Genomic DNA, 21,669 nt, shown 5'->3' with positions numbered 1-21,669 from the left:
AATATGTGGCTTGTTTTGGATTTGGTCTTAAAAAATGAAATAAGAAACGATATTGTTAAAAAAAAAAAAAAAAAAATTAACTGGCTGAACGACGAGATCCAGTCACGAAACAGTTTAGTGTGTCTCTTATTTATTTATATATTTATTTACAGAGTGGAACACTGTTGCCCTTTTCCAGCTTTAGCCTGCTGCAGTATTTATTCGGTGTTTCCAATAAGAGACCTTGCACCTCTTTTATTTTTAATTACAGATTAAACACTGGTGGTTGTTAGTGTCCTTTCCTTATTGACCTTCTTATGCAAATGGTTAGACACGAATGCCTTTGATAGTTACACTTGATCTCTGTGTAAAAGAGTGAGGAAATAATTAAAAACATGTGATTTCTCCAACTGGGTGTGTATGTTGTTTTTTTTCCCCGTCTTTTTTTTTTTAGGGAACTAAAATGCAATCGAGGTTTCATTTTCAGTCAAGTTTCACACATCTTAAATCTGTTTCAATGTTTTACTTGGATATTTTACAAGCTCGGTTTCATTTTAGAGCAGCAATGCAGTTCGCCTGAGATGCGACGTGGCCGCCAAGCGGTTGATCACAGCTTGAGGCTGGGCAACAGCTGCACCATTTCTTAATGACGAGGAAGCCTTTTGCCACAGCTTTCTTTGAGGAACAGGAAGACGAAAAACAAATCAGACACAGAGGAAACAAGTTCAAGGAAAATGGGAGGGAGAAAAATGTGTTTTTATTTCCGAGCTGGTTACACATTATCCCCTATACCTCACATTGTGGTAGGTCGCGACATCTCTTTAGAACTAACAGTGATGGCTAGAAACACAAAAATAAAACCTCTTTATACCTCTCACAACCAAGGTCGTTTAAAAATATATGGGTCATCTAAACAGCAACAACAAGACATGACAAAATAATACAAAAAGAGGTATACAGTACATCCATGATCATACAACATTCTCCTCACCAGCGGATCGATTATAGTGCGTCTCGTCCCTTCCACCTTCTAATAAGGCAAACGTGTGAAGCGTAATCACCTCTTACTATTACCGTGACGTTTACTGATCACAAAAATAAAAGTCTATTTGCACTGAATCAATTTGCCTTTTCTTTTTTTTTCTTTTCTTATTTTTTTTTACCTTATTGTAACCCTCTGCTGTCATTACCGTACAGTTAAGAGTAAAATAAATCATCTATGAGCACATTCAACAAAAAAAAGAAAGATACCACAAATCAACAGGCTACCACAGAGCATGTGCAACAGTGTCAAAAGTGCGATTTGTTCATTCATCAGTATGAAAGGAAGTGCAGCGGAGAAAAAGGACCGGACTAATTCTTTTTGGGTCCAGCGCTGCAGAAAACGGTCCATTCTCTTTTGTATTTTTTTTTTTTTATTTTATTTTTTTTTAAGATTTTCCTACATGCTTTTTATCGTACAGACATGAATCTAATGCTGATCTTCATTTGATTCTTTCAAAAAAGTTGTTTGACTCAATATTCAGTATCAATATACAGCATCTCTTTGGTTACTTTACATTCTCTCCCTCCCTCCGCTGCCCCTTTCCCAACGTACTGTATATCAGTGAAAGAACAAGAGGGGTTCTTTTTCCTTTCTTTTCTTTTTTTACAAAAAGGGGAGCTACATGCAGGGGAGTGACATGGAAATACAAAGTCTGGTCAAAGGTTGAAAGGTGTCCCCCGGCCGGCTATGAATAAACATAAACAGGAAACAAGAGTACGACACGGATTCAGCTCTCACCGGGGGAAACCACCACTAACGACATGTCTGGGGGAGGGAGTGTGACTCTGGTAGAGTCGCCTTCAGGACTTCCTCCTCCCCGGCTGGCCCCGCCTCCACCCAGAGCTCGGACGGCGTCAACAATCGGGGCCGTGCTCTCGCCACCGCTGCCGCTCTGTCATGTCTCTAACTCGTGACCCGCCAGTGGCACGATGAACACGGTGATGTCATCGCCCGAGCCCAGCTTCTCGTTGGGAAGCCGCCAGCCGCGCTCTTTGAGCACCCCTCGTGACCTCATCAAGAGGTCCTGGGCGGCAAGTGTGTATCTGTGGAACAGGTGGGAAAAGACAACGGTAAAACACATGCATCTTGTATGAGATGATGGTGAGAAACAGGATTAAAGCCTTCAAAAATCGATTGTTGATTAATTATAGTTAAAATGAGACATTTATCTCTCATTTTGAAAACAATGACTAAATATAGATTTTTTAAATAGATTTTTTAATATATATATATATATATGTATGAACATATACAGAGCTAATCAGCCTGTGGCACTATTTAGGTGTAACAGAAGTCCAAGTTACTTTGGTACCTTCCCTCATCTTCCTCTTGACCCACAGGTTTTATGCCAGGCCAGTGTGCTGGCCGATCAAGCATCGTGATAGTTTTGTTAGTTTTGCGACCGTGAAAGCAAGAAGTCATGCTGATACAGGAAACCAGTATGTCCATAAAGCCGTCACCAGAGTGAGGCATTTACTTCTTCCTGTACCCCCTGACCCTTGACCCTTGCCCTGAGTCCCAGCAGGGAGAGGTTAAAACCCTTCCTTATGAAGTGGGTCACGGCTTCGAAAACAAGTTACATCATAAGAAGCCTTTTGCTTGAGCTTTTTTTTTTTTTTTTTTTTGCTGCACTCTACATGCAAAAACCCACACCAGGTGTTTGATGATTGCCATTCTTTTGTCATATTCCATTACATCAGATGAGAACAAGCCAAAAATGTAATCCGAACATATTCTAACGTTGGCATTAGTGCATTTTATTTGGCAAAATGTAATAAACGAAAAAGAGAACTTTTCCCAAGACGTTCTAATTCTGCAGAAGCGTCTGTACGGTTACTGTAGTTCATCTTTACAGCGTGATATTTGTTGCCATCTAGTGGCAAGCGTGGATACATGCAACATAGTAGGGGCTGTACTGTTCGTACTATTTAAGAAAAATATATCTTCCCGTCTCTCTCACGGTCACTTTGCACAAACCTCATGGGATCAGTGGGGTCACAGCTGGATAAGTAAGCCGACACAGCGTCTGCCACTTCCCGGTCCGTCGTCACATCCCACAGTCCATCTGTGCCCATCACCAACACGTCGTTCGGGCCGTGTTTGTGTTCCTCCATATTGTACACCATCACCTTTGACAGATTAAAAAAAACAAAACCAAATGGTACTGATTTGTTTCACTTATTTTCTCATCCATTCACAACATGAGCGCAAAGCTGCGGGCAATGGTGCAAGGGGTCAACGATTTTAAAGCAAACCGTTTCAGAGTAACTTACGTAACAGTTGAGCCCTACGGCTATAATTCATGAAAAGGAGGCCTGAATGCAAGTCTGCCATGAGAAGCGCTTGAATAGAAACCGAAAAACTCAGTCTTAATGGCGGGGAGGCTCACCAAAAATGAGAATGGAAAGTTAACAAGTGGCATGACAGCCACAAAAGGGTAGGGTGTGAAAAACATAATTAACATGTCTCAACTCTTTGAATGAGCTCAGACAGAGAGATAGACATACAGACAAACAGACAATGTCATTAGATAGATAGATAGATATACAGATACGTAAATGTATCTACTAAGACTAGCATACTAGCCACCTTGCTAATGGTAGTGTTGAGGACTTCTTAACATTAGTTTTTCAGTGTGCAACAGTTTTTTTTTTAACTTTCACAAAATGGATGAATATTTCTGAAGAATCCTGAGTGTTTTAAACACAGGGGGCAACCTTCCAATATGGCTGGATCGCTAATGTGAAATCTTGCTAGTCTGTTTTGAGATACCATCGATTTCTCATTGCGTCTTGACCAAACCAATTAGCTTCCTTTTTTCTTTTTAGTTGTGACCAAAGCAGGAGATGAAAGCATCGTCGGGTCATCAGATGACCCAGAAGCTGAAGAAAAAACAGAAGTGGCAACTGTGAATATAGCTGTCGCTAATCGGGCTAGCCTGGATTCTGCAATGGTGGCTTATACCACATTTAGATGATATTTTTCACGTGACGGATGAAAAGTGCACTGAAGGCTTTTCTCTCGACAGGCAGAAAAATGAGCTGTGTTGCTTTTATGTTTATTTAAAAAAAAAAAGACATCTGAAATTCTCTTACCTCAGGGACACATGAGAGGAAAGGCTTGATATAAATGTTGGAGTTGTACACTTTCAAGTCATGATCCCCCAGACCGCGGGTCACTCCGATGGTGGCCATGACCCGTGCCTACACACACACACGCACGCACGCACGCACGCACGCACGCACACACACAACACACACACACACACACACACACACACACACACACACACACACACACACACACACACACACACACACACACACACACACACAGATGATTGTTTTACAATGTGATTTAGTTCCAGACAAAAATCCACTTATCGGGGATTATTGCATGAAGATCTTGTTCTGTCAGACGATAATGAAAATGTTCAGCCGCTCTCATTTCTGCGCCCGAATATCTCACAACTGTATCATCGGGCACCCAAACGCACACACACACACACACACACACACACACACACACACACACACACACACACACACACACAGGTAGACACATTTCTCTAAACTTCTGAGAATGTGTTTCCCCCCAGTGTTTTACCTTTTTGCCTTCTCCATAGATGAGCGGGAATTTGAGATCATCTTCAACAATAGTTTTATAAGCCCTGCGAGACAACCGCACCACAGTCTCACGTTAATGGACTGAGATACATTTAATTTTCAAGTAATTGAGGCAATAAAGTGCAATCATTTAACCAAACACTTTCAAGCAAAAATACAGACTTATGTCTGCTTTTGAACTTGTGATGGACATTCTGACCATTAGGTGATCCTTCACAGGCTCTTATTCATTTCTCAGGAAAAAAAGAAAAGAAACACAAGCCACCTCTCCTGAGCAGTTGCAGTGTGTCCTACATTAAGCTAATTGTTCACAGAGGAGTGAGTAACCGCCAGACATGTGATCACAGAAGATGCTGGTGCCTTACCAGCCAGTCATGGTGTGGTCTCTGTACAGCATCTTTTTGCCCAGCTCGCTGTGTTGGATCCTACGGGGGAACTCAATGTGAGTGAACTCATTACCCAGCAGCTCCGGCCTCAGGAAGCCCTGCAAGTGAGAAGCGACACACAAGACGAGGCTGATAAAGTCCTTTTTTTTTTTTCTTGTAATGAACCATATGTCAGCTCTCCTACTTGTTTTTGCCATTGAATGTCTGCTTTCAGCTCAAAGCAGACGTTTGATCTAAATTGATGCTAATAGCATCTTTATAACTCTAGCGGGGATCAAGAAACAGTGATAAATTTATGGACTGTTAAAAAGAAGAATGTGTGAATTATGTGAAAATATTTGATTGTAAAATAGTAGTGTATAGTTCACTTTCCAAGGCAAAGATATGACCGCTTTGGTGGAAAGAGTAGTCAACGATAAATGTGTGACAATGAAGGCAAATTAGGGAAGTTCACAATCTAAGAGCCAAAAAAAACAATGAGGTTCCAGAAACCAGCAGGAGTGATTGGACCTCACTCCCGTGACTGCGAATCCAAAGACTCATGACCATGAAAAGTGCAAACAATTTCTAAACAGCCACAAATAGAGCGCAGACCTGTATTATTAACATGTCCAACCTTTTCTATGTATTATATGTGATGTGCTTCACTCATAAGTTTCAGCAGCAAACATCACCCACCATCTCTGTGTGACTCACCGCTGCTGCCGAACAGGAACGACAGCATGGCGCAAGAATTTTTCCTTTTGTCCAGTGTGTAAAATTTTGCCTGATTTATGATTTTTATATCAGTAAAAGCTTAATATACTGTCCATAAACACATTAATAAAAGAATATAGTTCCCTAAATACTTCCTTAAATACTGGTGTAACGGTGGTAGTGGTGTATCAACAGCTTTCTCAAGAAAAAAAAGCCTAAATAAGACATAGTAAAAACAGAAACATACCAGATACTGTAGCCGCTGCCTCTCAGACTCAGGTGTGAACTCGTTGGTCATGGGGATCACTTCATTATTTCGAATGATGATGGCCCTGCAGTGAGAGAAACACACACGCATTTCTTACACAACAGCTCGGGCGTGTGTACGGTGTGTTTCGAGGAAGGCTCGGGCATGCTGCAGTGTGAAAAGTGAACCCCCAGGGGGCACAGCTCACATATGTTTCACTCAACCCGCTTTTGATCCCAGCCAAAATGTCCCACAGTCCCTCACCTGCTGTCCCCGGCGTTGGCTACGTAGAGCTTCCCCATCATGTGGATGGCCGCTAAGGCGCAGCATCCGCCGGAGATGGTGTACGAGGTTTTTTCTCTTTCAATGAGGTCATCCTGGAAAAGAGAGAGGGGGAGAAGAGAGAGGGTGAGAGAGAGAGAGAGAGAGAGAGAGAGAGAGAGAGAGAGAGAGAGAGAGAGAGAGAGGGACAGAGAGAGAGACAGAGAGAGAGAGACAGAGAGAGAGAGAGTTGTAAATACATACCAGCAAAAGCGGCGTGACTGTGATGGTCATGTTTTTAAATACACACACGCACACGCAATGCTGCTTCACCCATTAAAATACACATTCTGGCCGCTTTATTAGGCATATCCTGCTAATAGTTCGTGGCCAGTGAGTCCACAACTTCAAGATTGTAGGTTTGTGTGTTCAGAAATATTTTGCATCTATGGTCTCTAACCAGCCAGCCCAGTCTGACCTCTGACCCCTGACACCAACAAAACCTTTTCCTCTGCAAAACTGTGGCTCAAGGGGCTCCTTTCTCTTTTTGGGACTGTAAACTCAAAGTCACTTTGGTCTCCTCTCGTCCACGCTCTGATGTCCAGCACGTCGTCCTCACCACATCCACATGCCCTAATGCACTGAGCTGCTGCCATGTGAAGCGGCTGATTAGCTACTTGTGTGAACAAGCAGTTGCACCAAAAGGGCGTGTGGACGTTGATGACCTACACCTAGAACAACAGACAAATGTTGTTGTTTTTTCCAAACAGGGCCAGTAGGTTGCAACTCGAACTTGACCAGTTCGTCCTATGAGCAATTCACAAAAGGTGTGTATACGTGCGTTGGCATTTACCCACTTGACGTGACATGACTTGCGTCGCTCGCAGGCCATTCTTCCCTGCATTTGGCTCACTTCAAGCGGGACAGAGACCTACACATAGACCAGAACTTGCTTGTTTGATTCCCACCAAGTTCGATTCCTCGCTCAAACTGGACTGTCCGAGCAAACAAACAAGAAGAAAACATCCTAACTTGCAACCCTGGGCTGCAATAGCGTTGGCATTAGGCAGAATTCTTATTAGAAGTGGAAAACGCCCCTTGTCCTCAGTCCCAATAGTGAAGGAGGAAAACATGCAGAAATGCAAAACAGACGGCAAACATCAGCCAAAACAAGCTGCAGGCCAACAGCGCTTTCTTGGAATGGATGTAATGTTTTCTCTAATACATGGGGTTCCTGTTTAGGGATAAACATGTGCGAGAGCGAGACCTGGCCGTGCGATCGCTAATGGATCATCTGCTCACCATCTGCGTGAAGGCGGTCTCGATGACTCCCATCACCAGGCTCTCCAGGCTGACCACCTTCTCCATGTGGAAGCGCACCGACGAGTCGCTGACGGCGTCCGGCTCTTCCGGGTCCTGGGCGACGCCCTTCTTGCCATCCGCCTGGAACGGGCTGCCGTTCTTGGCCAGGCAGATGGGAGGTGCACTGCCGGGGTTCTCCAGCAGGTGGAAGATTTCTCCCAGACGGTCTCGGATGAGGCGGTGGAGGAGCTTGGAGGCCATGATGGCGGCGCCAGAGCCCGCGTGCCCGTCAAACACGCCCCAGAAGTGGAGGGGGATCCCCGTTCCATCCTTGAACACACACACACACACGCGCACATACACACACACACACACACACACACACACACACACACACACACACACACACACACACACACACACACACACACACACAGGCAGAGGGAAAGGCTCTGAGGCTGCCGCTGATCACGTCCGCAGCGCCAAGATAAAAAGTGTTCCATTTGGCAGGAGATAAGAATCTTATGTGGGCTTAATATTTAATGATTTATGAAGAATGGAACACATATAAAACAGAAGATTAATAATAGCTGCGTTTTCTGAGAAACAAAAGCCCTCCATGACACGGAAGACGCTGATCCCCTCGCAGCTCTGTGGCCAATCACGGTGGCGTAACGTGTGAACAGATTTCACTAAAGAACCCGCGCAGCGCCATGAGTGAGTGAGAGAGTGAGCGAGAGAGTGAGTGAGCGAGCAAATGTTGACCCGCAAAACTTGTGTACACATTAATTCTGGTATTCAGTGCCAGCGCACGAGAAGCAAATGTTCCATGCGGGCTCGACTCTGGAGTGCTCTTCTGTGGTTGAGGTCGTGAGTATTGATTATGAAAGGTTCCGTGTCATGCAGAATTAACTGACTAATGTTTTTTTTTTTTAACATTAATGAGAAAATAAATCTCTTTTATTTGTTCTGCTTGGCCCTTCTTTTTTCAAAAGTCTGACTGTGCCAAACAGTTATATATATATATATACACACACACATTGATTTCTTTCATTCAGATTACTTGAAACAATGCCGGCACATTGCACAAAGTAATTACAAACAGCCAGAGATCGCTATCACCCTGGACAGTGCAAGTCTGCAATCATATAATGCCTTTGTCTTTGCATTGGGCCTTTAACTCGGCGTCCTGTTGTGCAAACATCTCTCCATCCGTCTCTCTCTGCTCACCCCATTGTCCTCCAGCAGCGTGGAGTTGTTCTTGTGCTTGCCGCTCGGCTTCTTCACAAACAGCTTCTCGCAGGAGGCCTGGTCCTCGTTCAGCATGCTCTTCCCCGCATTGATCACCCTGGCAGAGGAGGGAGAGAGAGAGAGAGAGAGAGAGAGAGAGAGAGAGAGAGAGAGAGAGAGGCGAGATGACTGATGGCGTTTGTCAACCACCGCACGTGAAAACAATAATCGATCCTGAGAAAGTGCAGAGCGAGTCGATTGGCCGATTGGGATGCTCTCTCTGGCCTCAGAGGGGACGTGCACAAAGAGATATTAAGTGTATTATTTTATTATTAAGATTGCTATGAGGCCATACCGCAGGAGCCTAATGGCTTTCGCAGCAATGCGGTTTCACAGTGTCGCGGCAGCAGCCTCTGCGTGCGCTACATCAGTTGTTCACTGCAAAGTAACTTCATGCAAAACTTCGGTGACAATGACACAAAGGCACTTTTACAAGTCGTTAATGGGAGGACGAGTCCCCGGTTGCAACGGCTGCGTCGCCGGGAGGGAGAGGAAGCGTATGTCGCCGTTTTGCAGTAATAAAAATGCGAAACGGCCGGAACTCAGCAAAAATCCCCCTGCGACAAAAGCAGGTGTTTGGCTCATTCATTCTGTATGAATGAATGAAGACGTGGACACGGACGACAACTAGAGTATGAAGAGAAGATGAGCTGGCGGCGGCCGCACTGCGGTTTCCTAGCAGCCTTGAAAATGCTTTAGCGCAGCTGCTTTGTCCTCGGCTTGTGCGTGAAAGGTTGACCTTGCACAGTGACTGGCTGGCTTTGATTTTTTCTCATCCATCACACCAACTTCCAGTAAAAAGCATTTTCTCAGTCGGATTTAGGCAATCAGGAAGCAACGGCTGCTAGCTGCTACCCCCAGAGGAGGGTGGAGGAGGCGAAGGTGGGGGGAAGAATCAACTGTGAGCCAAGCTGCTTTTGCTATTGAGATTACTTGACACCCAAATGGCTGTGAAAAGAGTTTAGTCAAGCAGCACGGGGCATTGCTCCTGGCAATGGGGTAATTGACGTCACAATTGTTGGTCCTTGTGCCAACAGGAAGCCTTCAGCGCTAAAGCTCCTGGCTACGCTAGCAGCGACTGATGAGAAATCCCTCAACTCAGACAGAAAGAAACTCTTTCCTGCCATCAGAGCCGAAGCTAGTGCCTGAGCTAGCAACAGCCTGAGCTAGCAGTAGCCTGAGCTAGCAGTAGCCTGAGCTAGCAATGGAAGGGTTTTTACCGGAAGGAAAATGTAAGATCCATATCAAAAGGATTTGAGGAATGACTCCTTTATCGTGCCAGGTAAGGAGGGAGGAACCATCACCTGTTGTTTTGGACAATCATTAACTTCCTTGGGGTAAATGCTTGGCGCTTTACCACAGCACCTTGTTGACTTGGAGGTTTGGTGCAGAAGAACACAGTGTGCTCTGTGTTTTCAGGGCTTTTTAAGGTCCCACTCGTGCTCAAAACAGCCGATGAAAGTCAGATTATATAACTCAACCATGTCTCATCAATCTCACATTGATTTTTTTTTTTTTTTTAGCTTTTTCCGGAGCCAATGGACGCAAACACACACACACACACACACACACACACACACACACACACACACACACAAAAAAAACAGGTTTACTTTAGGTTTACCTTTACTGTAATAAAAACACCAGTACAGTCAAAAAATAGCGTGCATGTGCACACGTGGCATGTTTCTTTAAGCCGCCGCAGGAGTCTAACCCAGAGAGACCCGAGTTTGGACCTCATGCTGGCACATTATGTAACACATTCAGTTTCAATGATATATAAATGCAGCATTAGCTGGATAATACAGCATAATGCTGATTGCATAACTCCAGCAATTCAAGCGAGGTCATTAAAAAACCCTCAGAATTTTTTTTTCCTGCAGAGAACGGATTAGTAATTTATCACTCGCTTCTCACATCAGAGAAAAAAAGAGGGAAATTCTGACGACTCTCAGTGAGAGGCATGAAAAAAAAATCTGCTAAAGCAGACGAGAGACTTCCAGAATCTAATCGCACTCAGAAGTGGCTCTGTTTATTTTCCAAATAGTTTGGTGGATTTCAACCATTGGAGAAAATGGCCGCTGGCATTCCAGGGGCTGGGATATCAGAGCAGCAACATATGAGGCACGAAATCCAACTGCTGCCCAAATTTGGATTATGAAAAGCCCATTTCAATTTCTAATCAGTTTAAAGCACTGCAGACGCACCAGCGCTCTGACCCCCTGACCCCCTTCACTGCCGCTTGAAGCAGGAGGCACGATGTCTGCAGCTGAAATTGATGCTGAGGTCAAATACTGGCGGCAAATTGTCATTTATTTATTTGCTTTAACTTTATGCATCTGTTCAAGTGGCCAAAGAGTTAAAGATGTCTTGCAATGAGGGCTGGGAATGAGTCTTTGATGAACATAAATTTCCTTTTTTTTTTTTTTTTAGTATTCTGTTGATAAAGGATGTACATAAGTCTTTCATAAGAGCAAAAACTGCGTGCACCAAATTTAGCAGGACAGCTAATTTCTATTTCTATAAAAAGATTAAAACTATATATAAACCACTAATTCAGTTAAATGAACCGCAACGAATTGAAAGATCTGACACTCTCGGCCCCTTCATTCCGCAGTCGGTGTTTTCAAGCTAGCCACGGCAGTGTTGCGCAGAGACCCTTGTTTTGTAGCCCGACGTGATCACTCCCTTCCCTCTCGCTGGCCAGCTTCCCCATCAGCAATGTTGTTCTGAGCCACACATGCAGTCAGTCACACAATAGTTAACCACATGGTCAACGGTTGCTTTCACACTTTATTTAGAACATAGAAAGCACACCATCCACAGCGACAAAGACATGAATGCTGAAGTGTACCCTGCACTTCAGTTTCCCACGAGTGAAGTGAATAAAAACCTGAGTGATTCATTTTTTTCATTTTCACAGTCCTGTTTTATTTTTACAGTCAAGGCTCTTTCCACATGCCTGTTGTGTCATGAGCTCTCACCGCATCCACAGTATGGAATCTGCAACTCTCCTGTTTTGAAGGCAGTCACATGCAGCCTCAAGTCAGCCACACCGCTGGCCCGCGTAGGAGGATGTGATCCTAGCTCACACCTTCCTGTATTGTGACCCCGTCGCTTTCGCACATCTACGATTCGGTCAAATGATTTCACAACTCGTGACTGGAAAACGTTGTGGGTCATGTTTAGTAAAACAGTGGTTTCTTTGTGCGAACACTCCTCCTCCTCTTGCTCTACAGGGCAGCAGGAGAGGGAGGACACTTCAGAAGAGGAAGTGAAGAGTTGCAGAAGGCGGCGATCGCTGCCAGTTTTACTGAAACGTCCACATACAACGGTTCCATGTTTGGCGCTTTGGCACTTTTCCCTGCATAACTAGAGGCCAGTGAGGAGTTTCAGTCAGGATCCACTCTAAGAGTTTGGCCTGTTGGGCAGATCTTACTCCTCTACTGAGACCTGGGAATAAACAGAGCGGACAGTAATGAGCTTTTCTTTGTGGTTTACAAATTAAATATAGGCCAGATGCTTCTGGACTCTATTACATCGACTCGTCACAATTTTAGTGCTTTTTTACCTTGAAGCTAATTTCTGCTGCTGCTGAAATGCAGAGCTCTGAGAGCATCAAAAAACAGCAGGCCAGGTCGACTCCAACAGACGCAGGTTCTCCTTTGCGCAATGTTTTCCTTATAAATACCACAGAGTGAAGCTGTTTTGAGGGAGTTTAAGCATGCCAAGTGTTGGAGGCTTGCTGCACAACTGAGTACATTTGATCAGAGCGCAAGAGTGATGGAAGCACAAAGAACCACTTATCATTATAAATCTGTCTCTATTACCAACAGAAGATGTAAAGGCCCAGTGCGTTTTCTCTATTTTAGAGCCATCTCAAAGTCAGAAAGCAAACTGCAAACAATGTTAATGTTAATTCCTGTTTTCCAATGTTCCGCTTGAATGCACAACTTTCTTGTACCAGCTTGTTATGCAAATAGAAAATGCTTAGCGCGACAAAACTCAACCATTGGTCATTTATTTCTGACTTTATCTGACCGAGAATGTAGATCTGTATTTTTATTAAATTCCTGTAAATATAACAAAATTGAAATGGTTCATTTCCATTTTCCTTGCTTTTAAATGTGATGTTTTCTCAAACAGACTGTGGCACAGCATCAGGCCAGAGCCTGGGGCTTCAGCTTCAAATAAAATTACCCCAAGTAGCTATTTGACAAAAGCACTTTGCAGCAACACAAGCCGCCACAATGTGGTGAGAGCATCGTTGGAGCATCATCTGGACGGCTCGATTATCTCTTGCAACAGCCGGCTGGCTCTGGCTCACACTTTCCATTTGGTGCATTTGGCTCTTTCGGATGATTCGAAAAATCAACCAGCTTACAAACGTACGAGTGAAAACACACCTCTAGTAGTTTTTTTTTTTATCTTACGGGTTGCACAAACTAATGGACAACTAAACCACCAGAAGGTCACAGCTCTCCGCTGGACATCAGGACATTAAAAAAAAAACAAAAACAAAAATAGCCAAATGTCACTTTGTAAGGATTACACTCTTCACCAAATAAATCTGATGCACAGCTTTCAAGCAGGCCACCATTCGGAGTGATTCCACACTTTGGAGGGAGGACAAAACACTTGGGCGCAGGAACGGTGAATCCGGCCCGGTCACGGCGGTGAAAAACGTTCCGGCTGTTTACGCTCTCCGTGCCGCCGGCCCGACGCGGGAGCCGCAGATCAGCCGATTAGTCGGTGTTGTGCACACAACTGCTAATGCCTTGATTACAGTTTTCGGTGGCTTATGCCAAAGTCATTTCCAGCATAACGCAGATGGCTGCGTTAACGACGCCACCGGCATTCCCACACACACACTGACCTCTCTCCTGGTGAGACCTCCCTCATTAAGTCCCCGCAGACGACAAATCCCTCTCCCCTCTCCCGATGGGACGGCATTAGTCAGCACCTTCTTTTTTCTGTTTTGTTTTGTTTTCACACTGAGTCCGACAGAACAGGCAGTGTCACTATGGCCCAAATACAGTCCCTTCATAAACTCTCTGCCCTCGCCACCCCTGCCTCCTCATTCCCCATGGGGCAGCGGAATGTCTGGAAGTGTTTTTTTTTTTTTGCCCTCTCTTGTGGGAATAGCTTGAGCACCAGAATCCTGGCCAGCAGTGTGACTGGGAAGTGCTCGCTGCTCCTTTGGGCCGCTGCAGGCGTAGTGTACGAGGTGTCTAACACCCTGCAGCAGTACCAAGGGCAAAAAGAACTCTGCGGGAGCCAAAAAAAAAGGTGAAAAGATACCAGTTGTGAAAGACGCTTCAAACTATTCAACGACACAACACGGCCCATGAGCAAAAAAAAAAAAAGGGGCGGCGGCCGGATTGTCAGCCAGTTTATCCTTCAAATAGAGAGAGAGGGAGAGAGAGAGAGAGAGAGAAAGAAGGGTCTGTGGTCTGTATGCGTGTGCTTGCATGCAGTCAAGGATTAACACAGAAAAGGCTTATCAGTGACATGGCATGATGGGGACGTAAAGACATTTCCTGCTGCCACTAGAGATATTGCAGAAGCAGCCTTTTAGTGAAGTACCACCGAACACAATGTCAGTGTTTGGTAATTACGTTGCAACAGTGATCCTAAGCGTCACTCACAGCAACCCGTGCACAACAAGCCGTGCTAGACTGTGCACAAAGCGGAAAAAAGGTGGTGGGCGCGCTTACTGGCCAGCAGTCATCTGCTGCAGTGCCATGCGTCCAACCGCAGCAGCACCACAGGGCCCAACACTCACTATGAAAACATTACTGCCAACCTGTGCGTATATTGCGCACGTATGTGCATATTCGGAAATGTGTATATATTTTTTTCTCTCTCTCTCGTCAGACTGCAATGACGTCACTCACTCTGCGTATCCCGTCCTCCAGTGGAGCCTGCAGCCTCTCTTCAGCGTGATCACCGGCCGCGACGCGTGCTCGGTGGAGTACTGCAGGAGCTCCGGGGTGAGCTCCAAGAAATCCGGCCGGCCGTAGGGGAAGCGCGGCGGCAGGCTGTCGTTTCCGCACGGCTGGCCGCCGCCGCCGCCGCCTCCTCCTCCGGGCTGGTGGTTGTGGTTGTGATGGTGCTGGTGGTGATGGTGGCCGTGCGGCATCATCCCCCCCACCAGGGTGGACATGGCGTTCTTAACTTTGCTGATCATCATCGGCTCACCGGCGGTCGATCACGGGGCGAAAAGCGACGCGCGGCTGTGGGAGCGCGGACCGATCAGTCGACGACGGGTCAGCGGCCCGGGACGAGGTTCATTCCAGGAAGAGCGTCTTTTTCCTCCGCCTCGGCCCCATGTGACAAGCTGCCGGAGAGGTGGCTGGCTGCGCTGGCTGGGCTCGCCGCGGTGTTTTCCTCATTCACGTACAACGCGCACAGACACACACGCAACACACACACCCACCCACCCACCCAACCACGCGCGTGCGCGCACACAGAGTTTGAACGCCGCCGCTCGCTCGTCTGCGCGCAGGCGGCGATCCGGCTACTGGTTTATATGGCAGCAGCAAGCAGCAACAGCAGCGCGTCACAGGCAGGAACGCGCAGCCAGACACGCACGCACGCACGGACACACGCATACACGAGAATGTGAAAGTAACGCGAAAGACCGCAGTGCGAGTCCATGGTCTGCTGAAGGAAACGACATGTAGGTCAGAAAAACAGACTGTTTCGGTTGTCATTTGTTTTATGTAAGAAAATAAATTGCACTTGTTAGCATGCACATTCATTCTTTTTTAACTGATTTTATTTTTCAAGTTATTTAAATGCGTTCAATTTAAGAGTGCTATTCGTTTGTTTTTTTTTTAAAATAGTTTTCTTTTTATCAATACTTCAGCTGAAAAAAATGAGGGAAAACACTCTTAGAACATCAGTTATCAAAGTAGCCCATCAATCAATCAATCAATCAATCAATCAATTACTTACTTACTTCAAATGATTTTCATTACACTCCTTCCTCTTTACCTCTCTTTACCTTTGCCTCTCTGGATTTTCCTCCCACTGTTCACTGCTCTCACTGCAGATCACAATGTCATCTGTGAATGTTGTAGTCCATGGAGGGTCTATCCTCACCTGCTGATGATATGAAATAGATTTAACAAATAACCAAATTAATTTCAAAGCCACAAACCAATCCAGTCAGTTCAATCCATAGCACAAAAACAACACAGATGACCAACGAGCTGTAAAAAACAATGAAATACGTCAAGAACATGAAAAAAAACACAAGTTAGTAACAAACATATTAAAAATGAATGCACAGAAGCAGCTAAACACAAATGAAATCCTGAGGAATAAAAAGCCAAAGTTAGTCAAGTTGATATACCTTGAAAAACGATGATAGTCTCTTATCCACAGTATAAACAATAACATGTAATGTTTAGAGAGTGAGAGTAATGTGAGTATATTAGCAATAAACACATGGCTAACTAACTTGGTCATCAATCATAGAAAGTCACCTTGGCCTGAGCACAACAGACAGACCAAAAAGTTTGGCATTATCACAGAGTTTGCAGAGAGCAATGATAGTAAGTGTGCTACACGATGAGTCCTATCTGAGGTCACAGTCCAATTGATCCAACTGATACGTGACCCACTTAGGAGAAGATTTAGGAGAAGGAGAAGCTGTGTTTTTTTTGGGGCGGGGGGGTTCCCCTCTGTCCACTCCTGTCATTATTTCTGACAAAATGTGAAATTAATCAACTTATTCCACCAGTCAGTAAGTGAGGCTGCTTTACCGAAAGGTGTCCGCTGCATTCTAGCATTGCCAGCTAAATAATCCGAAATTAAGTGTTTGGTTCCTGATGAAATAACAGACAAAAACATGGCTAAGGAGGAAATAACAGATCTGTCAAGTTCAAGTATTAGACCTCCTGCTGTTGTTGGGCAGTGACTGGTCTCAGTCAGATGTTGGACTGACAAAATAATTGTTTTTGCAGTTTAGATGTTATTCTGTTGATGTAGTGAAGGGATTGAATTCAGTGCTCCTTTAAAGGTCCAGTGTGGAAAATTTGTCTTAATTTATGATTTTTCAATCCAGCCCGCCTGACAGAGCGTTTCGTATTTATTCATTTTCGTACTTATTAATATACCAATGAAGAAGAAGGTGGACAAGGTATCCAGGGTTGTGCTGGCAGGCCACTGTAGTTCACTGGCAAGCTCAGGAGAGGAAGGGTACTGAGTCATCAAGAGAATTGCAGTAAAAGAGCACTGCAATCTGAAATGTAACCACTTGATGTCCCTGTTTCTTCTTAAATCTAAATAAAAAGTATTACGCACTTAACGTTTAATACAGAACAACAATCAAATGGAAGGTTTCTTCCAAGGGCTTGGTGGGGAGGACAAACAGAGACCCCAACATCTGTGTCTGTGTTTTGGTTCACACGTTGAGAAAAGGTGTGCGAGCAGAAGAAGTAAAGGTTGTTCAATGAGACACACATGGCTATCAGAAATCATATGTGTAATGTGTATATTTGCATCAAACTGGCTTTTTGTTCAGGGTGTAATCCTAGTGAATAGCGAGAGACACAAAAATTAAAACAAAAAAGCGAATAAAGGGACTAATGGATGGTGATTTGCACTGCTTGTGTATTGTCAATGCTGAGTGGCATCTTATCAAAAATCTGAAATGCCTTTTGATCATTTCTACTTTGTCAAACCAGGACTCAGTTGCATTAGATGTTGAGGCCACAAAGCCATGATGAGGAATTTGGAATGCACCTGTGTCTTTCCCCCAGCAGATGGTGCTTAAGCATCATGTGGAGAGAAGCAATGCAGAGACAATTGGTCCATGGAGAAAGCATTGACACTTTAAATAGATGAGAGCTCAGTCGGGTTTTCGTGTCATAAAGGAGCCTCTTTAATCCAGCGGCGCACTTCCTGTTTCTGTTTCTCATCTCTTCATCTGCCTTTTTTTGGGGGCGATAACAGCTTGTTTACTGCAAACGGTCTGCATAGCCACACAATGGCAAGCAATAAAACTGAATTAAATTATTCCCCTTTCCCTAAAAGATAGCACTTTATTTCGCCCCGCGAGCAACATCACAGTGGTGGATGAAGATTTAATCTCTCTCGTGATGAACGAGCCACCGCTTCTCTTGCAAACAGCCCTCGATTCAACAGAAAACTAAGTGGAGGAATGTGAAGCCCTACAGTGGGGAGCAGGTAGGTACCTGTGTAAAGGCACGAGGAAACAAAAGCAAGTGGGACGCCTCCACCCTGGAATGTGACCATTCAACTTGTCAGAGAAATGAATATGTGGAGAGACATGGAGAGCTTTGTAGTTTGTATAAGGACACACACACTCACACACACACTTGCACTGACATGTACTCTTACCAGTTGCTCAGAATAATACCATTACGATTGATATTGATTTTCATGGGTCTGATTGTGTGAGATAACCTATGAGATTGTGCACATCCACATAGATCCACATTTACAGACACCCCTGACCTCAATGGCATGAAAGCTCATCTGTGTTATATGATGTTTGATGTTAGTGGTCGCATGCAGGAGTAATTCAGCTGCCGGTTACACCAGGAACTTGATCATCAGTGTGACAGCACTGGCAGTTCATTTTGCCTTATAGAATAGATGGTCTCTATTGTCTGTACAACGTTTACTACGCTGCTGCTCCTCTTCTCAGTGTTAAACAGTTTTGTACATACGGCTTTAAGTTGCAATCTTGTGTTGTTGTTGGTGCTGTGCGCATGTTTTGACCAAAAGACGTGACCTTGACTCATCCAACCGAATGAATAGTTTCCATTTCGCAGAGTGGAAGAAAATCCACAGTCTGCACTTTGTGTGGCTTTCTCTGTCATCTCGCACGGCATGTGTGAAAATGCAGAATACAAACAGAGCAGACTTGCAAACTCGAACCCCTATCTCTGCTGCTGCCGGCGCTCAGACTGTTGGTTTGGTCTAAATGAGTTCATACACTTTGACTCTGCGCTGGCGTTACTCCTCCCGCTGTTGCCCAACGGCTCCCCTGTGGTATGCAAGCGAGCCGAGGATGTCGGAAACTCCATTTGGTCGGGCCCCTGATGAAAACATCTTAATGGCTCTCCAATCTAGACTGAGGTCGGGGGTGGGGTGAGGAAGACCGACACACAGAGCCATAAAGCCTGATGAGGCTGCCTCTCATCGAGCCCTCCGCGAGCCGAGGAGGAATAACCGTCCGGCTGTCTGCAGACCTGTTGAATTAAAGGGGGCATTAACAGCTGCTTCCTCTGCATTATTAATGGCAGCCCTCCGTTCCTCAGGCCATTATGCCTCCTATTTTCCCTCTTGCAATTTTCAGGTGGACGTCCCTCCGACTTCAAACACACTTCTGCGGCGGGAGGCGGGCGAGGGTTCAGACGGAGGACTTTCACTTCCTCCCCTGCTGGCTGCTGTTATTTTTAAGCTGAACCGCCGACATTCGGCCCGGCAAGGCCCCATACAGAGTGACAAGCAGGAGGAGGTGGGCCCAGCGGCGGAAGGTGCCACCTGGAGGACATTTACGTGCGCACAAATACGCCTGTTTTGGCTTTTATTTATTTATTTATTTTTGTTCGATAAAAGTGTGTGGAGACTAGAAAGTCTGAGGTGCTTTGCGGTGCACATCGACCACAAACTGCGTCTCTCGCAAATGGATGTCGATATTGTGAGCCACAAAGTGATGACCACTAGATTCCAGCGTTTCTATCAGATACACAGATATGGATTTTCAAAGAGTGGAAGTGAAAAAGACCCAGAGGTTATGAAATTTACTGAAAGTCTGAACTAAAATAGCAGAGTGGAGTCAAACCTACAAGCTTCCCCCTCAGAGTGTTGCCTTCCACCTCCTTTATGACATCACAGGGTCACATAGGAAGGCTAACGTGCTAATGTGCTAACGTGTATGTCCAACGTCTTTGGCCGTACACATTAAACAAGCAACTCTACAGTAAAGTGGCTGTATGAGTGTTAGTGATGATGATTGTTTTGTCTCTGTTAATGAACTGGTAACTGGCCCATGTTCTCCCGATAAGAAGGAACCAAAGTCCAGCATCCTTGCAACCCTTAAAATAAAAGTTGATAAAAAAAGGGATGGATGCCATTTTTGTTCACACATTCATAACAATACTAGGATATTGGCACACGTGTAAAAGAAAGCTGATAGAAGTTTTCTAAGCCAGCGCCACAAAGCTGACCAGATGTGTGCGTGTGGTTCCTCACAAAGATTCCAAAAATAAAACAGTCACAGGACCTTTTCACAGGTTTCGATTCAAAAACAGCTCACTCATTCTGCTGAACACCTCGTGACCTCAGCTGCCACCTACTGCGCATTTGTTGTCCGGCTCGGCTCAGACGTTTTATCTGCCCTCTCGCAGCTTGAGACTCTTAAGCTCACGTCTGACCTCATCCTGTCATGTGATTTAATGAGCAGAGCCGCCGTCAGAAACCACGGTGTCACAAGTGTGACAGGATAAGTCTATGCAGTGCACCAAAGATTAATGAGACCATCTCCCCTGCCTGCGTGTGTGTGTGTGTGTGTGTGTGTGTGTGTGTGTGTGTGTGTGTGTGTGTGTGACAGAAAGGGACAAGAAAAGAGGATGCAAGGAAATCATATGACATCTTAAATTACATAAAAAGAATGAAAATAACTGCTTCTTCTTTCATTGCTGATTATTATGTGACAGCAGACTCCACTCAAATTTCAATTTTTCCATCCCGTCTGGTTGGTCAACATTAATAGCCTGACATTTTTTTGTATTTCGTCCCTTGAGACTTGTGTATATCCTGCCCTTTGAGTCTTCTTGAAGCCGCGCGTGTGCGTGCACGCGCGTGTGTCTGCGCTGTGTGTTTGCGGTGTTGTCTAAGGCTTATAAGGCAGATGAGTTAGATAGCCTTGGCTTTATGATGATAACACTCTCAGAGGGTGTCCAAAATCAATCAAATCCAAACCCAAACGCTTTGCTCTCATCTCCACAGGCTGTTTCAAAGGTTGCTATCGATTGTCCCAGTCGCTCCTGCCTTCTGCTTCTTCTTTTTTTTTTTCTCCAGGTGAAGAAGGGTGTTTGGATGACAACATTTCAGAATTGGATAGATGATAATGCAATCACGCGGTGGTGGGTGGGGGGAGGGCGGAGGCTGGAGGCACTTGTAGCCCTGGAGTTAATGCTTAACTGGAGTAAAAGAGATCGACTGTCTGAGACGAGCGGATGCTTGTCCATGCAGATGAGGTCAGTCGTGCAAAACTGCTCAACTGGAGTCCGGTGTGAACAAAAAAGATCTGATAGTGGTGCACGTAATAGTTTGCAATAGGAACGCACAATAAATCAGCCTCGTTGGAAGGATCCAGGCGCAGTTTCTAATGAGATTAAAACCTGCGCGGCGTTACGTTAGCGTCACTCCGCTGCTATAAATAGTTCACTGCCGCCTTCTCGAAAAGGCGCAGTCGCTCGGCCGTCGTCAGCCTCAGCCGGATGACGCGGGTTATCTCCAGCGCACCTGTTCAAGTGCACGTCAACGCAAATATCGAACAGCGAGTTAATCGCATGGCAGGAAATAGAGCCGAATTGATGTGGAGAGACTCAATGCTAGATTTTACAGAGAAAAGGAAATAAGAGGAAAAAGGAAATATTTCTTGCTTGAGGCCAGAAGGCAATGGCCAGGCTGGTACAAGGCATCCTCATAGTAACCCAGAGGACCGCTCCTCACAACCAAGGCATACGGATGGGCCACAACAAGCGTGAGTCCTGTGAGCAGCAAACTGAGGCGAAAGTTCACAAAGTGTCACCAAAACTGGACAGCAGACGGCTGGGAAAATGTCGGCTG

At 45.2% G+C, this 21,669-nt stretch overlaps 1 protein-coding gene across 1 annotated transcript; it reads right to left on the bottom strand.

Moving 5' to 3' along the window:
• Nucleotides 1-703: 703 nt before the first annotated feature.
• ppm1j (protein phosphatase, Mg2+/Mn2+ dependent, 1J) lies at nt 704-15,250 on the bottom strand. The gene is made up of 10 exons (XM_076025047.1): nt 14,730-15,250; nt 8,773-8,890; nt 7,543-7,872; nt 6,244-6,356; nt 5,980-6,064; nt 5,016-5,134; nt 4,631-4,694; nt 4,120-4,227; nt 3,002-3,153; nt 704-2,067 (listed from the first exon to the last, which is right to left on the bottom strand). The coding sequence occupies exons 1-10, from the start codon at nt 15,023-15,025 to the stop codon at nt 1,920-1,922; spliced, it is 1,533 nt and encodes a 510-aa protein (XP_075881162.1). The 5' UTR covers nt 15,026-15,250; the 3' UTR covers nt 704-1,919.
• Between the last annotated feature and the right edge of the window lie 6,419 nt (nt 15,251-21,669).

The sequence above is a fragment of the Nelusetta ayraudi genome, unplaced genomic scaffold, assembly GCF_046127955.1.
Source record: "Nelusetta ayraudi isolate G7.1 ecotype Tasmania unplaced genomic scaffold, CSIRO-AGI_Nayr_v1 ptg000017l, whole genome shotgun sequence".
Classification (NCBI taxonomy): domain Eukaryota; kingdom Metazoa; phylum Chordata; class Actinopteri; order Tetraodontiformes; family Monacanthidae; genus Nelusetta; species Nelusetta ayraudi.
This window is presented reverse-complemented; position numbering and strand designations above follow the sequence as displayed.